The sequence below is a fragment of the Budorcas taxicolor genome, chromosome 7, assembly GCF_023091745.1.
Source record: "Budorcas taxicolor isolate Tak-1 chromosome 7, Takin1.1, whole genome shotgun sequence".
NCBI lineage: Eukaryota > Metazoa > Chordata > Mammalia > Artiodactyla > Bovidae > Budorcas > Budorcas taxicolor.
In genome coordinates this window covers 59,327,011-59,349,882 of record NC_068916.1, presented here as the reverse complement: position 1 = coordinate 59,349,882, position 22,872 = coordinate 59,327,011, and the positions used below count along the sequence as shown (strand labels likewise).

Below are 22,872 nucleotides of genomic sequence, written 5' to 3'. Positions count from 1 at the left end.
GCTGCTGAAGTGGCCAAGGGCAGTCCAGTGGAGGAAAAAGAAGTGGCTTTCTGGTGTCTGCCCAGCCCGGATGGCTTTTGCCTTATGTATTGTCAAGAGTTCTGTCTCAGTTGTGAAATAGCTATTTCCAGAAACAGAAGCCTGGGAAGAGGGCAGAAACATCTGCTAAGGAGGGACTTTTTTAGTTATGAAAGAGAGGTGATTATATATGACATTTTAATAGATCATAGGACCCAATAAAATTGGCAGTTTCCTCACCTCTTAAAGTCTGTGTGCTTTTACATCAGTTACACAGTTTGATCGTCATAACAGATAGTAACTAACATTCTGACAGACAGTAATTACCATTTTCTTTGTTCTACAGATGAGGGAATGAAGTCACAAGGAAGTTAAGTAATTTCACTGGGTTTACTACATATTCTTTGGTGTACTGCTTTTTCTGGGAAGAGTCATCAGCATGGCAGCTTTATAGGTTTTAACATTTTCTCAGGTTCCCCTCTTTCCTCTTCTCTCCTCTAGAACCAAAGGGGTAAATGTTGGCAGTTGAGACCCCAGACTGGGAACAGAGAAAAGGTATCAGCATCCAAGTCTTGATTCAGCACAAACAGGCAGTAATTCCTGACTTTTAGGAAGAGGGTAATTTCCCCCCAAATCCCATATTTGGGGAGATGGTATAATGGGTGGAGTTGGTGAGCACTCATACCTCATTTATCAACCAGATCTCTGGTGAAAGCTTCTTTATCAAGAGCCCTTAGGAGGAGGATTTCCCCAAAGCCAATAATGAAGAGGTATGTAACAATCATAGCAAAGAACAGAGCTAGTGGATGCAGGAGCTAGACTGTCCCTGGAACTCTGGCCATGATTGTCTGGTCCCCAAATGCAGGCAGATGGTTCAAAAATGAGATGTTAACTTGCCCTCGCAAGTAGTTACACACAGGGTTAGTGCTGGTGGTTCAGTTGCCAAGTCATGTCTAACTCTTGTGAACTCATGAACTGTAGACTGCCAGATTCCTCTGTCCTTGGGATTCTCCAGGCAAGAATACTGGAGTAGGTTGCCATTTCCTTTTCCAGGGGATCTTCCTGACCCAGGAATTGAAGCTGGGTCTCCTGGTGATTGCAGGCAGATTCTTTACTGACAGAACTATGAGGGAAGCCCTGCTAATAAATAACTTTCAATAGATAAGCCACCAGCCATTTAGTCATGATTTGAATAAGCTTAATTGTGCTTTCATCAAACCATGCTTCACTTGAAGTCTTTGATAAAGGCTACAAGAACACTTTTTGGAATGTGCCAGTTTTTTGACAAAGTGCCCCTGTGAGAAGACCTCAGAAGCAATTCTTGCAGTTTTGGTAGATAGAGTTGGAAGACACGGTCTATACCACTAATGGAGGTAGTGCCAAAGGCTGAGAGACTAAAATTCATATTTGTTTCCCTTCAGAAGGATAAACAACTGGAAACTGTTCTGAGATGGTTTGGAGGGCAGGCATCATAATGTTATATGAATTCGTTGCCACCTCTGCCATTCCTGACTTCCCACGTGGCTCAGACTGTAAAGCATCTGCCTACAATGCTGGAGACCTGGGTTCAATCCCTCGGTTGGGAAGATCCCCTGGAGAAGGAAATGGCAACCCACTCCAGTATTCTTGCCTGGAAAATGCCATGGATGGAGGAACCTGGTAGGCTACAGTCCACAGGGTCCCAAAGAGTCGGACACGACTACTGAGTGTCTTCACTTTCACTTTCACTTTCCACCATTCCCTGTGTGACCTTGTGCAAATTATTGAACTTGTAGAAGCCTTAGTTTCTTTATTTTCATTTGCTTACTCAGTGATTATTAATGGAGATTCACTGTCTTAGAGACTATAATACAACTTGGGTATACCATGAATAATGAGAAACTATTGCCAGTGTCTTCACTGTAGCTTGACAAGATTCTCTTCTTTATCAAACTTGAGTTAGGCTTCTCTGAGTTCCCTTGTCAAATGGACCTTGACTTCCCCACACCTCCCTTCTCTCTGCCTCCCCTCTACTTCATGTCTTTGGCCTTTCCAGGTGTGTCTTAGCATAGAATTCTACCAAGTCGTCTCCCTACTTTTGATATCTGATCACCCTTTATATTTGATCAAGTTTTTCATACCCCACTTTTAATATATAAGTCCTTGGCCTGACTTTAACAAGAATCCCCTTAGTATCTCTTACTAGTAATTTTCCATCTACTGAGTGCTTAACCCAGCTCCTTGGCTAAAATATCCATTTGCTGTATTTAGAGTTAAGCCCAATCTTTTCCCCATTGCCATAGGGGTATTACAGTAGGGATATTCAAGACTATACCTTGAATAATGCTTTCCTTACCGTTTTGACAAGTGTCAAATAACTTTTCTTTAACAAGCTTTCAGAATACAGTTAATCATGGCACTGTAGCCCAAGCTGATTATGATTTTCATATGTGATTGTAAAGCACTTATATACATCCTGTTAATGAGGGTGAAAGAGGAGAGTGATGTGCATCCAGTTTCTTAAACTTACTCTGCTTCTGATGAAGGCTGTCACCAGTTTGGAGCCTATTAGCGTGCACATATGTGTTAGGTGTTCACCTCTGGGAAGAGTAATATTGCAGAATCTGGGAACCAGGAAATCCTGGACAAAAAGCCCCTTGAATATCTCAGAAATCTCTTTCAAAGCAATGGCAGTCCTTTCTTCTTATGTAAACAAGATATTTTAGGCAACTCTGATTTATACTGAAAAACAACTTAAAATGTCACTATGAAATTGAGATTTCCTAAGGAATTCTAAAATGTTTTCAGTGTATATTAGAGGTGGAGGAGATAGGGAGAATCTTATAGTTTATTTGAAAATTTACTTAAAAACTCAGCCTAGATAGCATATCCTTTCCATATTCTCTTGATATTTAACATTTTGAAGTCACTACTGTGCTTTGACTTTGAATTCTTGTAAGAATGATTTTATCAGATTACTAGTACCTGCTTTGCACAGCAGTTAGGAAACACACAGTTTTAAATTTTAACTTTTTATTTTGAGATAATTGTTGCAAGAATATAACAAGTAACTTCTTGTGTGCTCTTCACCTCAAGACTCTAATTTACATTTTACCATCTGTGCCAACAGTGCCTTTATAACAAAATGATCCAATCCAACAAAATTTAATATTGTTAAGATGGCAGTGCTGTCTATCAAAGTTAGCTGCCCTTTTTGGAAAATGGATGAGCTAATTCTAAAATTCTTATGGGAAATACAAGGTAGCTAAAAGAGTCTTCAAAAAGAAAAAAGGTGGAAGGTTCACACTAAACACTTTAAAATTTTACTGCAACATTATAGTAATCAAAACAGTGTGTAATATAATTGGGAATTCAAAAATAAATTCTGATATGTACGTTTAATTGATTTTTGACTAGAATGACAAAGCAAGTTAGTGAAGAAAGAATAATCTTTTAAAAACTTTGTCTGGGACAACTGGATATTCACATACAAAACAAATGAGATTGGACCCCCACCTCATTTTGTGTTAAAAATCATAACATAAATTAACTTGAAATACATAAATGTGAGAGCTAAAACTATAGAGTTCTTAGAAGAAAATATAGGTGTTCATCTTTGTGACCTTTGAATAGGTGATTATTTTTTAGATACGACACTAAATTACAAGAAACAAAAGAGGAAATAGATAATTTGGACATCATCAAAATAAGACTGTTGCATTTAAGAGGAGAGACCACAGAATGGGAGAAAATAGTTGCAAATTATATATCTGATAAGGGACTAGTATCTAGAGGATATTAAAAAAAATTACATTTGCAACTTACAATGACCAGAAAAATAATTTATTTAAAAACAAAGCAGAGGGTTGGAATAGATATTTTCCAAAACAAAACATGAAAATATGCTCATTGTCATTAGTTATTCAGTCAGTTCAGTTCAGTCGCTCAGTCGTGTCCGACTCTTTGCGACCCCATGAATGGCAGCACGCCAGGCCTCCCTGTCCATCACCATCTCCCGGAGTTCACTCAGACTTGCATCCATCGAGTCCGTGATGACATCCAGCCATCTCATCCTCGGTCGTCCCCTTCTCCTCCTGCCCCTAATCCCTCCCAGCATCAGAGTCTTTTCCAATGAGTCAATTCTTCTCATCAGGTGGCCAAAGTACTGGAGTTTCAGCTTTAGCATCAGTCCTTCCAAAGAAATCCCAGGGCTGATCTCCTTCAGAATGGACTGGTTGGATCTCCTGGCAGTCCAAGGGACTTTCAAGAGTCTTCTCCAACACCACAGTTCAAAAGCATCAATTCTTCGGCGCTCAGCTTTCTTCACAGTCCAACCCTCACATCCATACAGGACCACAGGGAAAACCATAGCCTTGACTAGACGGACCTTAGTTGGCAAAGTAATATCTCTGCTTCTGAATATGCTATCTATGTTGGTCATAACTTTTCTTCCAAGGAGTAAGCGTCTTTTAATTTCATCGCTGCAGTCACCATCTGCAGTGATTCTGGACCAAAAAAATAAAGTCTGACACTGTTTCTACTGTTTCCCCATCTATTTCCCATGAAGTGATGGGACCAGATGCCATGATCTTCGTTTTCTGAATGTTGAGCTTTAGGCCAACTTTTTCGCTCTCCTCTTTCACTTTCATCAAGAGGCTTTTTAGTTCCTCTTCACTTTCTGCCATAAGGGTGGTGCCATCTGCATATCTGAGGTTATTGATATTTCTCCCGGCAATCTTGATTCCAGCTTGTGCTTCTTCCAGCCTCGTGTTTCTCATGATGTGCTCTGCATATAAGTTAAATAGGCAAGGTGACAATATACAGCCTTGACGTACTCCTTTTCCTATTTGGAACCAGTCTGTTGATCCATGTCCAGTTCTAACTGTTGCTTCCTGACCTGCATACAGATCAGGAAGCTTTATACATAATAGCCCCAAATTGGAAATAATCCAACTAGTCATCAACTGATGGATGATTAAATGCACTACATCTGTAGAACATAATATTATTCAATAAAAAGGATAAGGTCTTGATACATGCTCTAGCATGGAATAGTCTTATAGACAAAAGGCCACATACTTTATGATTCTATTTTAGTGTAATGTCAAGAATAGTGAGTCTATAGAGAAAAGTCAGGTTAATGATTGCCAGGGGCTACACAGATAGAGCTTCCCTTGTAGCACCAACAACATGGCAGAGGAGAAGGATTGTGCACTCATCTTCTCCTGTGAGAACTCCAAAATTGCAACTCACTGCTGAACAACCATCAACGGGAGAATGTTGGAGCCCACCAAAAAAAGATACCCCGTGCCCAAAGGCAGAGAAGCCCCAACAAGATGGTAGGAGAGGTGATATCACATTTAGAATCAAACCCCATATCCATCAGAGTATTCAGAAGGCTCAAACAAAACATGTGCACCAGGGCCTAGAGACCCCAGAGAGACTGAGCCAGACCTGCCTTTGAGTGTTTGAGTGTCTCCTGTGGCAGCACAGGTCAGCAGTGGCCTGTCACAGGGACGAGACTCTGTGCAGCAGACCTGGGTCACCAAGCATGTGGCATAAGCTGTCTTGGAGGAGGTCACCATTAGCCCCACCATAGAGCCACAGAACAGATGACCCACAAACTGCAGAACAATTATACCAAAGAAATTTTTGTACTGTTAAGAAAGTTCTAGGACCCACAACAGATCTCCCAAGCTGGGGATCTAGCAAAGGGACTGAGAACCCACAAGGAATTTGACTTTGGAGGCCAGTGGAAGACTGAGCCAGACTTGTCTGTGAGTGTCCATGAGTCTCCAGTGGAGGTGTGGGTCGACAGTTTGGCCTCAGGCCAAACAACAGGGAGGGAACACAGCCCATCAATAGAAAATTGGATTAAAGTTTTACTGAGCATGACCCTGCCAGTCAGAATAAGATCCAGTTTCTCCCACAGTCTCTCCCATCAGAAAGCTTCCATAAGCCTCTTATCCTTATTTATCAGAGGGCAAACAGAATGGAAACAACAATCACAGAAAAACAACCAAACTGATCACATGGACCACAGCCTTGTCTAATTCAGTGAAACTATGAGCCACGCTATGTGGGGCCACCCAAGATGGATGGGTCAAAGTGGAGAGTTCTGACAAAATGGGGTTCGTTGGAGAAGAGATAAGCAAACCACTTCAGTATTCTTGCCTTGAGAACCCCATGAACAGTATGAAAAGACAAAAATATATGACACCAAAAGAAAAGCTTCCCAAATGGAGAAGCCCTATAAAGTCAGGAAAAACAAGTGTAGCTCAGATCATGAACTCCTTATTGCAAAATTCAGACTTACTTGAAGAAAGAAAGGAAAACCACTAGACTATTAAGGTATGACCTAAATCAAATCCCTCACAATTATACAGTGGAAGTGACAAACAGATTCAAGGGATTAGATCTGACAGAGTGCCTGAAGAACTATGGATGGAGATTCCTGACATTGTATAGGAGATGGTGATCAAGACCATCCCCAAGAAAGAGAAATGCAAAAAGGCAAAATGGTTGTCTGAGGAGACCTTACAAATAGCTGAGAGAAGAAGAGACATGAAAGGCAAAGGAGAAAAGGAAAGATACACCCATTTTGAATGCAGAGTTCCAAAGAATAGAAAGGAGAGATAAGAAAGCCTTCTTCAGTGATCAGTGCAAAGTGATAGAGGAAAACAACAGAATGGGAAAGACTAGAGATCTCTTCAAGAAAATAGAGATACCAAGGGAACATTTCATACAAAGATGGGCTCAATAAAGGACAGAAATGGTATGGGCCTAAGAGAAGCAGAAGATATTAAGAAGAGGTGGCACAATACACAGAAGAGCTATACAAAAAAGATCTTCATGACCCAGATGACCATGATGGTATGATCACCCACCTACAGCCAGACATCCTGGAGTCCCAAAGTCAAATGGGCCGTAGGAAGCATCACTGTGAACAAAGCTACTGGAGGTGATGGAATTCCAGTTGAGCTATTTCAAATCTTAAAAGATGACACTCTGAAAGTGCTGTACTCAATATACCAGCAAATTTGGAAAACTTGGCAGTGGCCACAGGACTGGAAAAGGTCAGTTTTCATCTAATCCCAAAGAAAGGCAATGCTAAAGAGTCCTCAAACTACTGCACCATGGTACTCACCTCACACGCTAGCAAAGTAATGCTCAAAATTCTCCTAGTGAGGCTTCAACAGTACGTGAACTGAGAACTTCCAGATGTTCAAGCTGGACTTAGAAAAGGCAGAAGAACCAGAGATCAAATTGCCAACATCCACTGGATCACTGAAAAAGCAAGAGAGTTCCAGAAAAACATCTACTTCCGCTTTATTGACTACACCAAGGCCTTTGACTGTATGGATAACAACAAACTCTGAAAAATTTAGAGAGATGGAAATACCACCTTACCTGCCTCCTGAGAAATCTGTACGCAGGTCAAGAAGCAACAGTTAGAACTGGACATGGAACAATGGACTGGTTCCAAATCAGGAAAAGAGTGCATCAAGACTGTATATTGTCACCCTGCTTACTTAACTTCTGGCAACCCACTCCAGTATTCTTGCCTGCGAAATCCTGTGTATAGAGTAGCCTAGGGCTACGTTCCATGGGGTCACAAAGAGTCAGCCTGAGCGACTAATGAGTGAGTGACTAACAGTACCCTGGTTTCAAGTATGTTAACTCATAACTATATCTGCTTGTTTTAGCATGGTAGTTGTATACGTTCAGACACATTCTAAAAGAGCTACATTTTTCCTCCCATCTTCACATTATGATTTTGATGTTCTATTTTACATGTTCTTGTTTATCCTTTTGCTGCTGATTATAGTTTTATAATTTAAAATTGCTTTTATAAAATTGTTTGATGGTCTCTTAACCTACATACTGGCTTATGTAAATAATCTTCAATCCTTTCACATATCTGCCTCTCCTGTTGTATTTTTTCCTTTCCTATAATTTTTTGTTTCTTCTCCATTTAGAGAAGACCTTTAAATAGTTGCTGTTATGTTAGGTTTAGTACTGTTGTATTCTTTTAATTTTTGCTTCTCTAAGAAATGTTTTCTCTCTCCTTTTGTTATAAATGATACTTTTCCTGAATAGAGTATTCTAGGTTACAGATTTTTCCCTTTCAACACTTCAGTTGGTCATACCTCTCCCTTCTGGCCTAGAAATTTTCTGCAGAGAAATCAGCTGATGACCTTATGAAGGTTCCCTTGTAACTTACTCTTTGTTTTCCTCTTGCTGCCTTTAGAATTATCTCTCCAAGTTTTCGCACTTCAATTAGTATGTTTTGGTGTGGGTCTTTTCATCTTGTTTGGGACACTCTGATTCTTATACCTGGATATCTGTTTTCTTTTAGGTTTGGAAAGTTTTCAGCCATAATTTCTCCAAATATATTTTTGATACTCTCTTCTCCTTCTTCTTCTGGAATCTCTATTTTGCATAGGTTCACACACCTTTGTATTATCCCATACATCTCATATGTTGCTTTCATTTTCTTTTTATTTGTTTTCTGTCTGGTGCTCTGATGAAGTATTTCCATTATTCTGTCTTCCAGATCACTTATTTATTCTTCTGTTACTTAGTCTGATATTCATTCCTTTTAGTTTGGTTTTTATCTTTGCAATTGAGTTGTGTAATTTTGATTTGTTCCTTTGCAGTTTCTAGTTCCTTGTTACACTGATCTGCATGGTTATTGATAATCTTTCTTATTTTTTTCATCATTTTTACTATCTCCGTTTTGAACTTGGGGTCTGGTAGACTTGAGAGGGAGAAGGCAATGGCACCCCACTCCAGTACTCTTGCCTGGAAAATCCCATGGATGGAAGAGCCTGGTGGCTACAGTCCATGGGGTCGCTGAGGGTCAGACATGACTGAGCGACTTCACTTTCACTTTTCACTTTCCTGCATTGGAGAAGGAAATGGCACCCTACTCCAGTGTTCTTGCCTTGTGAATCCCAGGGACGGGGGAGCCTGGCAGGCTGCCGTCTATGGGGTCACACAGAGTCGGACATGACTGAAGCGACTTAGCAGCAGCTGCAGACTTGAGAGGTCTGTTTAATCATTTGTTCTTTCAAGGGATTTCTCTGTTCTTTTAATTGGAAATAGTTTCTCTACTTTTTCATGTTACTTAACTTTCATTGTCTCCCTGAGTTTATGGGAAACAGTTATCTACTGTGGTCTTGAAGGGATGTGTTAAGTGGGAATACCCCTGTGTAGACTGTGTGAGTCCAGTATTTTCAGTGCCAGGGCTGTTTTGGTATGGATGCCAGCCACTTCTTTCCTCTGCATGTGCTGGTTTTTATCTCCTTTATAGAAGGTGTGATGGCACGGTAACCAGAACCTGAACTGGATGATGGAAGGGGTCTCCTCTTCGCTCCATGGCTGTCACAGCCCTGTTGATGGTGATATCTCCTCCTCAGTTTTTAGAGCAGAAGTCCTGAGGGTCAGGTTCACTAAGGATCCGTTGCCTTTGTGTGCTCTGTCGCCGAGGAGGTGAACACTGAAGCAGGTGAGGCCCATGTGGTCACAGTGAACCTGTGGACTGCATCTGTGGTTCTGTCCAGTGGCAAGCAAAGTTTGTGTCCCTTTCTCCATTGTGTTTGTCCCAGACTACTGCTTGGCATTGTAGCTCCAGGAATGAAAAGATGGTTTTGCTTCTTCTTGGGACCTGGCATGCCTTTGTTTAGAGCTCCCCCAGGATCTGTTCACCCTAGATCTGGCTCCAAAATGTGGTATTAGTTGGGTGGAACTTGAGTGCTCCTGCCTGGAAAGGGACCTCTGAGTACTCCTTCCCAGGTGCTGGACGCTGGGACCACCCCTGATGTGCACATACATGATGTTGATTTGCCCCATGATTAACAATGCTAACTTTAATCACTTGAGTAAGCTGGTAATAACTTCCAGGTTATCCACTATTCAGTTACTCTTTTTACTTTAAAAATTAATAAATATTTTGTAGTGATATTCCTTGAGATTATGCAAATATCATTTTTATTGCAGTTTTGCTCATGTTATTGTGTTAAGTGAGGCCATGTTCAAATGGGGCAAACTATATAAGTAAATGTGTGTAATCTTACATGTTTAAACTACACATTCTCCTTTTCTCTTCCTAGTATCAATTTCTAATGAACAGAAATGTTACCATTTCTCAAACCAAGAAAAATACATGAGCATTTACTGGTCATGAGTATTTAACATGCCAAGCATATTCCAAAAGAATGTGGTATATATTTTTATGCCTTTGTAAGTGATGGAGAAGAATGGGGATACACAGTATAATCATCTCTTTTCACTTCTATAAGACTTTATAATTTACAAAGCATGTTCACATGCATATCTCATCTGATTCTCACAATATACATGTTAAACAGTAAAGGAGAAGATATTGCACACCTGGAGTACCTACCCACAGCTACACACCTGGTAAAAGTCCACGTTGGGGTAAACACACAGTCTTCTGTTTAAAGTTTCCTTGTGTTCTCCTGAGTTGCTTGGTGGAGTTTTATAATGAAGACAGTGATGATGAGGATGATAAAGACCTCAGTGATGCAAATGTTGACGAGTACAGAGAAGCAAGTAAAACTAAATAAAATCATGCCAAGGCCTAAACTTGGAAATTTAAAAACTTTTAAATAAATTTAAAATAGGAAAAGGAGTATGTCAAGGCTGTATATTGTCACCCTGCTTACTTAACTTATATGCAGAGTACATCATGAGAAATGCTGGGCTGGAGGAAGCACAACCTGGAATCAAGATTGCCGGGAGAAATATCAATAACCTCAGGTATGCAGATGACACCACCCTTATGGCAGAAAGTGAAGAGGAACTAAAGAGCCTCTTGATGAAAGTGAGAGAGGAGAGTGAAAAAGTTGGCTTAAAGTTCAACATTCAGCAAACTAAGATCATGGATGGCATCAGGTCCCATCACTTCATGGGAAATAGATAGGGAAACAGTGGAAACAGTGAGACTTTATTTTTTTTGGCTCCAAAATCACTGCAGATGGTGACTGCAGCCATGAAATTAAAAGATGCTTACTCCTTAGAAGGAAAGTTATGACCAACCTAGATAGCATATTAAAGAGCAGAGACATTACTTTGCCAACAAAGGTCCATCTAGTCAAGGCTATGGTTTTTCCAGTGGTCATGTATGGATATGAGAGTTGGACTGAAGAAAGCTGAGCACCAAAGAATTGATGCTTTTGAACTGTGGTGTTGGAGAAGACTCTTGAGAGTCCCTTGGACTGCAAGGAGATTCAGCCAGTCCATCCTAAAGCAGATCAGTCCTGGGTGTTCATTGGAAGGACTGATGTTGAAGCTGAAACTGCAGTGCTTTGGCCACCTGATGCAAGAGCTGACTCATTTGAAAAGACCCTGATGCTGGGAGGGATTGAGGGCAGGAGGGGAAGGGGACGACAGAGGATGAGATGGCTGGATGGCATCACCGACTCGATGGACATGGGTTTGGGTAGACTCTGGCAGTTGGTGATGGACAAGGAGGACTGGCATGCTGCAGTTCACGGGATCACAAAGAGTCAGACACGACTGAGTGACTGAAGTGAATTGATTTGACATTTACATTTATGATTGGATTATGTCTGACATAATCCAGAGCCCCAAGTATGGGGGCAAGACTGATCCATTTATTCTGCCAAGTTTCCAAAGAACACAGAGGTCCAGGTCGTTGGCTTCAGGAAGTCAAGTGCATCATGTCTTCACTGGTACAGGCAGAATAACTGTGGAACATGAAGAACCCATACACTCGCCCCACCTCTCAGGCAACTGTGAGATTGCTTGTAGGCATGGTAGGAAGCAAATAAGATTGTTAGAAAAGACACTTCTGTCAGCTTTATAGCCACAAACTAATAACCAGAAGGAGACCCAGACTGAGACATGCAGTAAGTTGCTGCTGCTGCTGCTGCTAAGTCGCTTCAGTCGTGTCCGACTCTGTGCGACCCCATAGATGGCAGCCCACCAGGCTCCCCCATCCCTGGGATTCTCCAGGCAAGAACACCTGAGTGAGTTGCCATTTCCTTCTCCAGTGCGTGAAAGTGAAAGGTAAAAGTGAAGTCGCTCAGTCATGTCCGACTTGTAGTGACCCATGGATTGCAGCCTACCAGGCTCCTCCGTCCATGGGATTTTCCAGGCAAGAGTACTGGAGTGGGGTGCCATTAGGCCAACTCAATTAAGCCTCAATAGAAGCAGCTTGTCACAGAGGCACAGAATTGGTTTGAAATCATTTAACTCAAAGCAACTGGATCAAAACAACAGTTCAGGTTGAAAAATTATTTTGTTATAAACGATTATGATAAAACATTTATAACAAATGTTATAAATTCCTTAGCCTTGTTTTGTTCTTTCTGTTATTTTGTGTTTTAGCTTTTTACTTTAATTCAGTTTCAGCCTTTCATTACTTGGGGAAACCAACAACAGGAACTGATTTGTCACAGTGTAAATAGTCAATAAGATACTAAATGAAACAATCTACATGTTTATTAACTGAAAATGAGTTAACTCACTATATTTTTATACATATTGACTTTCAAACACAGTTCTTAAGGTCAGGTTACTGGGGCCACCAGTCATGACCTGTTCATCTGTAAAGAGAGTCACATGTGAACATACACCTACGTAGTTACTAGCATACAAAGTGAGATTGTAGTTTCCCATGTTGTAATCACACATAAGCAGAGTACAACATGCATATAAACATAGGCATTTCAATTCAATCAATGAATAGAAATAAGACCCAGAGACAGCAAAACATTAGGACTACAGTTTTTAAAGTTTAGGACTGAGTTCAGTGTTGGTTCTCAGATTCATTTATATGAAATTAATTGCATGCAGATTAATATTAAAGATTTGTTTTGAATTTTGATTTAAAGGATAGAATAAAGAGTTGACCTTTGAAGGGAGTGGTTAAGCCTTATGCTATAGATCAGTTGTGAAAGGTAAAAATTGGGATTTAGATATAAGGTGAATTTTGGGTTTATATGAAGTTAGAATTTATTTTTAAATGTCGAGGTGTAAGCTATCAATTAGGCTATAAGCCTAGGTAAGGATTTGACTGTAGAATAATATACGTGGTAGACATTTTGGAGGTGAGGCCCCAGCTCTCTTCATTTTGAGACAAATGTCTAATAACTTAAAATTTCCCCAAGTGTGTATATGGCTTATGTGCTATCTGACCATTGCTACAAACGGATATACAGTCAGACCTTGAGATATGGAGGCTGGAAGGCTTTGAATAAATAAAAGATGCTTATAAAGACTATAGAAAGTGAAGAAAAGGTAATGAATTTAAGGAAAAGTTAGGAAAAGTTTGCAATAAGAAATAACTGGGAAGGAATATATAGAAAAAGAAAAAATAGTATAGAGAAGAGGAAAACTATTTGAGAGAGAGGAAAGGGAATAGAAAAGAAAGGAGAAAAGATGAGCTTTTGTTTTTATTCACTACTCAGCATTTCTGGACCAGTGTTTCTTCTCTTTTGTGCATTTAGACACTGGTTCTTTGTGTTTACAATTCGGTTGAGAAGGTGTGTCACAAAGATCAAAGACTGAGAAATATTAGATTACTGAGTGTCTTACTGTGATTAACATATTGTGAGCTTTTAGTGTTAAACATAGATTTGAGTTAAACACTATGAACTGTCTAGGATTATGGATAAATTAGGCATTTAACATTAGGATTAAGGGGTTGAGAATCTAAAATCATGGGTCAGGATTTATTAATATGGAATAGCTGATGTTTGTGGCACAATTAGATTGATAATTAAAATGATAAAGATGGTTCAGAGCTGTGTTAAATTTGAAGTAGGATTTGCAAATGTGCCCTCCTCCCTTGAATCACACAGCATCCTTGTTAAAACAGACTGGTATGTCAAGTAAAGAAGACTTAATTAGGAATTAGAGTTTCATTAGAACAATTAGGAAATTAATAGGGTCTCTATTGCAAATGAAAAAATTTTTGTCAATTTATTTTAAACATATACTTTTTTAAAACCTTAGGAATAAGTTAGATTGTTAAAGCTATGTTAGAGAGTTCAGTGGTTTATTTTGATAATTTTTGCTATAAAATGTGTTTATGAAATAAATTTATAGTTGTGAAGGCATGTCATTCCTGAAAATATTTATGACTGTGCTATAGGCATTACAAAGGGCTTCCCTGGTGGCTCAGTGGTAAAGAATCCACTTGTCAGTGCAGGAGATTTGAGGTTGATCCCTGGGTTGGGAAGATCCCCTTGAGAAGGAAATGGCAGCCCACTCCAGTATTCTTGCCTGGGGAACTCCTTGGGCAGAGAAGACTGGAGGGGTGTAGTCCATGGGGACACAAAGATTTGGACTTGACTCAGTGACTGAACAACCACAATAGGCATTACACATATTTTGCTCCTTATGTTCCATTTAAAGTAGGTTTTTATCTTTTGATCTATTGAAGTTACTAGGGAGGGATTGGGGGCAGGAGGAGAAGGGGACGACCGAGGATGAGATGGCTGGATGGCATCACTGACTCGATGGACGTGAGTCTGAGTGAACTCCGGGAGTTGGTGATGGACAGGGAGGCCTGGCGTGCTGCGATTCATGGGGTCGCAAACAGTCGGACACGACTGAGTGACTGAGCTGAACTGAACTGAAGTAGATAGTAGTTCTGCAGAGTTTTTAATAAGCATAATTATTTTGATGCTTAGAACTCAACAATGAGCTGTTACAATTTCATTGTACTTTTAATTTTGAAATATTTGTATTTGTCAGTCAGTGAGACAGAAGTCTGAGGGAGAGCACAACTTTCCCCACCCAACAAAGATGACTCTGGGTCTGTCTCTGACCCCTCCCTACCAGTCCCACCCTCCTGGAACCAGGGATGATGACGATGATAATGAGGATATTCTTGCTCTGTATCCACATCTGTGGGGAAGTTAACATACTCCTTCATGAAGAAACTGAACTTTTCCATAACTCTTCCTATGGGAAGACACAGTTAAGATCATTAACACAAGAGGAAAATTTACGTTATATTAGAGCTGAAAGGAACGACAGAGATTAGAGCCATAACCTGATCTTACACATGAGGAAAATGAGTCTCTAAAAAGGAGTGTCCTTGCTACAGGCAGTTTCTGACAGAGCAAGCAGCAGAATGTCCCTAGTCCAGTGATATTTTCATCCCACCTGTTCCCTCTACTGATCCTAGAGCCCAAACTAATCACCCAGTGTCTTAAACCAGCAAAGGAGGAGGACCTCTGACAAGGGAAGCTGAGGTGGCTGGCCCCTCAGGCTTTCCTGGTCCACAGGGCCCGTGGTGGGGCCGGACCCTGTACTAGTGAGAGGGACGTCCATCACGTGTCCTCTTCAGTGTCCTTGGATGCAAGCTGTTTTCTAGGTTGAGGGCCCAGTGTCTGTGCACATTAGAGAATCTTCCCTTTCATGAAATAAAAGCTCCTGAGTAGGAATCATTGTGTAGACATCCTTCTGGGCTCAGGCCCTAATGTGATATTTTAACCTGTTAAGATAATCACAAAGATGAAAAAAACCCAAAAGAGCTAAGTGGCCAAAACCCGGGGGTCTAAAAGAGAGTTAACAGTGAGCAAAGGGAACTGGTTGTTATGACCCCTGAGTTGCCTATTTTGCACCAAAGAAGTGTGTTCTGCCTGATTATATTGCCTTCCAAAACATTGTGTAAGTCAAACAAAATAGTTAAAGCATGTCCATGAGGATTCTAGCCCAAATTCTGACAGCTTGGACTATATTGTATTCCTTATTTCAGACTGAAGAAAAAAATCTTTGTGGTAGCCTTATCCTCCCTACTGCCTCAGGCAATGGATATTTACAGCCACCAGGAAATTGAGGATAAAGACCTTCTGGTCACAGTTTATCTAAGAATCATTAAGTCCATTAAGTCTCTTAGAAGTAGGGTAAGAGGCTTCTATTCTACATGATAGGATAGTAGTTTTCAATTATTTTTTAGTGTGGGATTCAGAAACATTTCTTCCAATAAGAAATTATGTGGAACTCCACTACTTAAAAGAGCCCAAAGCTGGTTAGAGTTGGAGACCTCCCCAAATGATCTCTGTAACCTCTTGGGTGACTCCTAACTTCCCTCTACAGAACCTCTGGGCTCTAGAGACAGTAATTTGAAGGCTTCTGGTCTTGTTAGACTCTAAGTTGACAGATGGGAATTAGAGGCTCTGTCATGGAGGGACCAGTCCAAGCTGGCAGAGCAGGTGGCTCATCCTTAATCTGACTGTGAGGCAGCAGGTTTTCTCTGTCTCCCAGATGCTCTGGGTGGGTAAGTACAGTTTTTAGAGAGCTGAGCATGCTGGTGGAAAGAGGAGAAGATTGCAGTGAAAGGCAGTGCCCTAGCTTTTTTTCCTTCCCATGAGGTACTCACAAATTCTCAATACACAAGTGGCATTCATTCCCATAGGTGATGTAGTCAGAACCACAAACAGGCAGGTATGTGATGGGGCAGGGGATGGCCACCACTGGGTACTTCTTGTAAATGCTGCAGTTCACCTGCAACATACGCAAGAGAATGTCCTGCTTTTCTCCTCGTCCTTAAGCTAGGCTACCCTGGCCTCTATCTGACAGGAAGCACAGTACCATGCGGAAGTTCCAGCTCCTGTACTCTGAAACTGCTGTGGCTACTTCTATTGATAACACTATGACCACACTGACAAATAAATGCTAGTACTACCAGTATCACTTCTATTACTACTAGTACACACAGTGAACAGCTCCTGCATATTTCCTTGCCAGGCATTAAACTTAAATCTTACATTAATTTCTTTTGTTGTTTAATCTTCAGAAAACTGAAGTGGGTAGGTTCTTCTGTTACCCCTATTTACAGATGAGGGAGATCTGGGCTTAAAAAAAGGAGAGAATTTGTATAACATAAAAGCTAGTTAGTGGTAGGGCTGGGATTTGAATCCAGAATCTGTGCTGTTAACCAAGGTAACTGTCTTTTGCCTCTCACATGTTGCCCTTTCCATGGAGACATCACCAGCTTCTCAGCTAGAGGTACCCTCTCTCTTTTTTTAAATTTGGAGCATTTTCTTTACACTTAGATTATTTGTTTATATGTATATCACATTTCTACAGCTGCCTTCTGAAAAGCAGAGGCAACTTACCTACAGCTGCCTTGCCTTTCACCTGGCCACTCACCCCACCACAAGCATACTGAATTAACCTTTCATATGTATTTCTCAAGTGTTTTTTGAGTAAATACAGTAAATAGAAAATTAAACTAAGTAGGAAATTAAACTGAAATTAAATTGTGGTTCAATATACTCACTGTTTTTAAAGGCAGGCTAGCAGCTTCTGAAAGAGATTCAGTTGGAAACATTAAAAATAAAGCAGAGTTGTGAGGTCTCATTAATTAATGTAAAGTCAGTCTGTCGAATAAGACTCTGTGGTTCTTCTGGTAATTAGTTTCAGCACCTACCCTATCCTTTCACAAAACCCAACTGTATTCTGACGAAGCCAGATGGCCACTGTGTTAGGTAATCCTTGGTTCAAGCAAGAGAATTATCCAAATTTCCTCCCTTTATATACCACAGGATGTTTTCTGGAGCTCACTGTGTCTCTGATAGTGTTTTAAATCAGATAGCAATAAAAGTATTGCACTCACTATTTCTAAGAGCCTGAAGCACCATTTTCAATAGTCTCCCCCTCCTAATTGATATGAAGAAAAGTAATAGAATATCTCTAAGGTATTATAATCTTATTTAAGTAATTTTTCACTATATAAATGTTTAATTGTTGACTCCTGGATTTTGGATAATTTTTTTTTCTATTTTCCTGGATTAATTTGGAGAGAGATTCAAGTTTTGGATTAATTTGGAGAGAGATTCAAGTTCTGGATTAATTTGGGGAGAGATTCAAGTTCTGGATTAATTTGGAGAGAGATTCAAGTTTGTGTGCATCTTTGCGATGAGGAATAGTATCTCATAACACCAGTAGTTTCCAGGTCCTAATAAAATGGGCTTCCCCAGTGGCTCACATGGTAAAGAATCTGCCTGCAATGCAGGAGACTCAGGTTCAATCCCTGGGTTGTGAAGATCCCCTGAAGAAGGGAATGCAACCCACTCCAGTATTCTCGCCTGGAGAATTACATGGTCAGAGGAATGTGGTGGGCTACAGTCCATAGGGTCACAAAGAATCAGATATGACTAAGCGACTAACACACACAATAAAACGGTAGACTTATGAAAAAAGTAGTGTGTGTGTTTTTTTGGTTTTGGTCCCATGAATGGAAATAAAAATCCTTGAAAGGGAATGTTCTAGATCCAAACCCTTAAACTCCAAGTGGGATATAAGATTCTCCCTTTCCAGGCCAGGGCTGTTTCTGTTACAAACTAGTATCCTTTAAATCCACATGACCAGACATTTCTCTGAGATGTTCATATCCTAGGAGGGGCTATGTCAGAGAACATTCTTATGGCTATTAAGGGCACTATCTACCCTTGACTCACCTGAGCAGGAGCAGAGATGGGCCACTACACAGAGCAGAAGGAGACCCCCAGTGGTCTTCATGATGGAGACAGCTGTGATGCAGAGGTTACTCAGGATGGTCACAACAACTGCATCAGCCATACCCTAGGAAAGGGTCATGTTTATAAGGCAATGTTTGATTTCTCCGCCTTTCCTGTGAGGTCATCCAAAGTCAGGGTTGGCTCTGAGAGGCTCTCAAAGCACAATATCACACCCTGGGTGGTGTTACATCCTTGTCACTTAATTGCTACTTCCTGTTTGTTCAACAAATTGATTATTCAAGGTGAGAAGTATTTTTCTGCCTGCTCTAGGGGTGGGGAATGCTGTTCCTTTGAATTCTAAAACTCAGAGTAGAAGAGATTAAGTATAGGCTACTTGACATACTTAAGGAATAAATGATAATATCAAACTTTCTGTATTTCACCAAAATAAAGACTATTACACTCAGATCAGTCAGATTACACTTTGAACTTGTGCTGTGTTGCTCAGTCATGTCCAGCTCTTTGCGACCCCATGGGCTGTAGCCCGCCAGGCTCCTCTGTCCATGGGATTCTCCAGGCAAGAATACTGGAGTGGGTTGCCATGCTCTCCTACAGGGGATCTTCCCAACCCAGGGATCAAACCCAGGTCTCCTGCATTGCAGGTGGAATCTTTACCATTTGAGCCACCAAGGAAGCCCAAGAATACTGGAGTCGGTAGCCTGGCCCTTCTCCAGGGGATCTTCCTGACCCAGGAATCAACAGATTACACTTAGGTTTATATTTTGGCTCCTGGGAAAATGTTGTTTTATTTTCGAGGCAAAAAGTCCATGAAGCAAACAAGAATATAGTGAAAGGAAGAGTGACCTTAGCCCTTTTGAGGCTTGGAGAAAGGCACTGACATTTTCTAGCTGTGGTCTTCAGGAAGACCACATTGTGCCATGAGCCTATATCAGTTAGGAAGACCCGATTATGTTGTGGTAACATATAACCCCAAGATTTCTGTAACTTGAAGCAGTTCATGTTTATTTTTATTCATACATACAAGCTATTCATGTATGATGGTCAGTTGATGGTGCTCCATTGCTTCAGTGGGTTCTAGGTAGACAGGATAGTCACCATTTTGAATATTGTTAACTGTCAAGGTGAAGTGAAGATGTATTCCTAAGGATTTCCACTTACAGCAATTGAATATTCCAGCTCAGAATTGGCACCTATGTGACTATGCTTTGCCATCATTGGCCCTTGTGCAACCATAGAGATTATGGAATACAGTGTTACCTTGTCTCTTGAAAACCAGAATGGGGGAGAACTAGAAATAATTGGCAAATGATACAGAGACCACCCCAGAGCATTAGTTTCATGTCCTGTCAAGTGGGACCCATTGCTAGCCCTAATAGAGTTCACATAATTGCAGTCTTTTACATGAAAGTCTGTTCTAAAGTGCAGTGCATATAATTGTTGCTATGACTGTTATTATTATTATTGACAGGCCAAGAGTATCTGCTAGGGTTGCTGACATTAGATTGTAAACTGTATTGTCCAGCTACAGTTGTCCAAATGGCCATTGTTTTCATCTTTCGGGCCTGGGGACATAGGTATGAAAACCTGGGGGAAGGCAGTAGACTGTTCCACCAGTGCTTTGCTTTCAGGTTTATTGTAGTACATCCCAAAGCATAGCACCTACAAAAGAGAATAATTAATGACATTGCATGCCTCTCCAAATATTGACTCATATTTGTTTCAGTTCAGTTCAGTTCAGTCGTTCAGTCATGTCCAACTCTTTGCGACCCCATGAATCGCAGCACACCAGGCCTCCCTGTCCATCAGCAACTCCCAGAGTTCACTCAGACTCATGTCCAAGTCAGTGATGCCATCCAGCCATCTCATCCTCGGTCATCCCCTTCTCCTCCTGCCCCCAATCCCTCCCAGAATCAGAGTCTTTTCCAACTCTTCGCATAAGGTGGCCAAAGTCCTGAAGTTTCAGCTTCAGCATCAGTCCCACCAAGGAAATCCCAGGGCTGATCTTCTTCAGAATGGACTGGTTGGATCTCCTTGCAGTTCAAGGGACTCTCAAGAGTCTTCTCCAATACCACAGTTCAAAAGCATCAATTCTTTGGTGCTCAGCCATCTTCACAGTTCAACTCTCACATCCATACATGACCACAGGGAAAACCATAGCCTTGACTAGACGGACCTTAGTCGGCAAAGTAATGTCTCTGCTTTTGAATATACTATCTAGGTTGGTCATAACTTTTCTTCCAAGGAGTAAGCGTCTTTTAATTTCATGGCTGTAGTCACCATCTGCAGTGATTTGGGAGCCTAAAAAAATAAAGTCTGACACTGTTTCCACTGTTTCCCCATCTATTTCCCATGAAGTGATGGGACCAGATGCCATGATCTTCGTTTTCTGAATGTTGAGCTTTAGGCCAACTTTTTCACTCTCCTCTTTCACTTTCATCAAGAGGCTTTTTAGTTCCTTTTCACTTTCTGCCATAAGGTGGTGTCATCTGCGTATCTGAGGTTATTGATATTTCTCCCAGCAATCTTGATTCCATCTTGTGCTTCTTCCAGTCCAGCGATTCTCATGATGTACTCTGCATATAAGTTAAATAAGCAGGGTGACAATATACAGCCTTGACGGACTCCTTTTCCTATTTGGAACCAGTCTGTTGTTCCATGTCCAATTCAAACTGTTGCTTCCTGACCTGCATACAGATTTCTCAAGAGGCAGGTCAGGTGGTCTGGTATTCCCATCTCTTTCAGAATTTTCCACAGTTGCTTGTGATCCACACAGTCAAAGGCTTTGGCGTAGTCAATAAAGCAGAAATAGATGTTTTTCTGGAACTCTCTTGCTTTTTCCATGATCGAGCAGATGTTGGCAATTTGTTTGGGAAACAATATAATCTTAGTTAAGAATATGTGCATTGGGACTTCCCTGGTGGTCTAGTGGGTAAGGCTCCATACTCCCAATACAGGGGACACAGGTTTGATCCCTGGTCAAGGGACTAAGATCCTACATACTGCACAGTGTAGCCTAAAAAAATAAATTTTTTTTAAATTGTAAAACAGAATGTATGCATTGAGTCCCATGGATCTTATTTGTTTCTAATAAATATTAGAAACTTGTTTCTAATAAATATTGGAAACTTGTTTCTAATAAATATTGGAAACTTGTTTCTAATAAATATTGGTTGTGTGACTTTAAGTGAGTAAATTAAGTTCTGATTATTTAGTTTCCTCATCTGTAACATAGAAATTATATTTACCTCACAGAGTGGTTTTGAGTGTGAAATGCAATTATACATATATATATATGCATACATACAGTCTGTGTATATATAAACGTAAAATCTCTGGGGGGTGTGTGTGTATATGTATCAGATACCAGTATCATAATTAGAGCTTGATATACAGTAACTAATGATAGGGAATGTGATATTAATCACAACTCATTGAGGGAGGAATTTTTATTACTCTAATTTTATCTGTGAGTAAGTGGAGGCTCAGAGGATTTAAGTGATCTTCCCAAGATCATAATACCAATTAATGTAGGAAACCATTGAGTTCAGTCATGGAAAAAAGGGGGAGTGAATGTTCTAATAGAGTTAATTATAAGCTTTATTGTTTGCTATGAAAGTTTGAAGACAATGATTACTAAGAAAAAACCATTATATTTCAAGAAGGTGTTTTGTTGCAGTTTAAAATGCAATATTAGCTAAAAGGATTGGGAGTGGAATCAAAGAGTGATTAGGATGAAGTGGAAAGATAGGGTTATTTTTTACATGTTTGATTGTCAAAGGAGGAGAATGGAAGAAGCGAAGGCAGCAAGGTCTCAGATGGACTCAGAGCACAAGTGTAACAACATTCCCTGTGACAGGAAGGCAGAGAAAAGCTGATGAGTGAAGAGACAGATATTGTGAAAAGAGAGAGAGAAAGATGAAGGGGAACCTATTGTAAGCTTGACTCTGACTGTTATGTTCTGGGATTGCCTTTTGCAGTAGAAGAATCAAGTTTGTCTGAAAGCTGGAGTAAAATAAAGAAGGCTTGGCATAGAACTTGATGGGAGCAAGTCAGAAAATCAACAAAGGATATAAAATTAGTGGCCACTAGGGAATGATGCTAAAGCTGAAACTCCAGTACTTTGGCCACCTCATGTGAAGAGTTGACTCATTGGAAAAGACTCTGATGCTGGGAGGGATTGGGGGCAGGAGGAGAAGGGGACGACCGAGGATGAGATGGCTGGATGGCATCACTGACTCGGTGGACGTGAGTCTGAGTGAACTCCGGGAGTTGCTGATGGACAGGGAGGCCTGGCGTGCTGCGATTCATGGGGTCGCAAAGAGTCGGACATGACTGAGCGACTGAACTGAACTGAACTGAGACAAAATTAGTACTAGTTTTTAGCAAT

General features: G+C 40.6%; 1 protein-coding gene across 1 annotated transcript; it reads right to left on the bottom strand.

Annotated features, from left to right (window-relative positions):
• Window positions 1-14,912: 14,912 nt before the first annotated feature.
• SPINK7 (serine peptidase inhibitor Kazal type 7) lies at window positions 14,913-18,585 on the bottom strand. The gene is made up of 4 exons (XM_052644338.1): window positions 18,465-18,585; window positions 17,285-17,310; window positions 16,382-16,506; window positions 14,913-14,958 (listed from the first exon to the last, which is right to left on the bottom strand). Exons 1-4 carry the CDS (start codon window positions 18,583-18,585, stop codon window positions 14,913-14,915), a joined length of 318 nt encoding a protein of 105 aa, XP_052500298.1.
• Window positions 18,586-22,872: the final 4,287 nt, after the last annotated feature.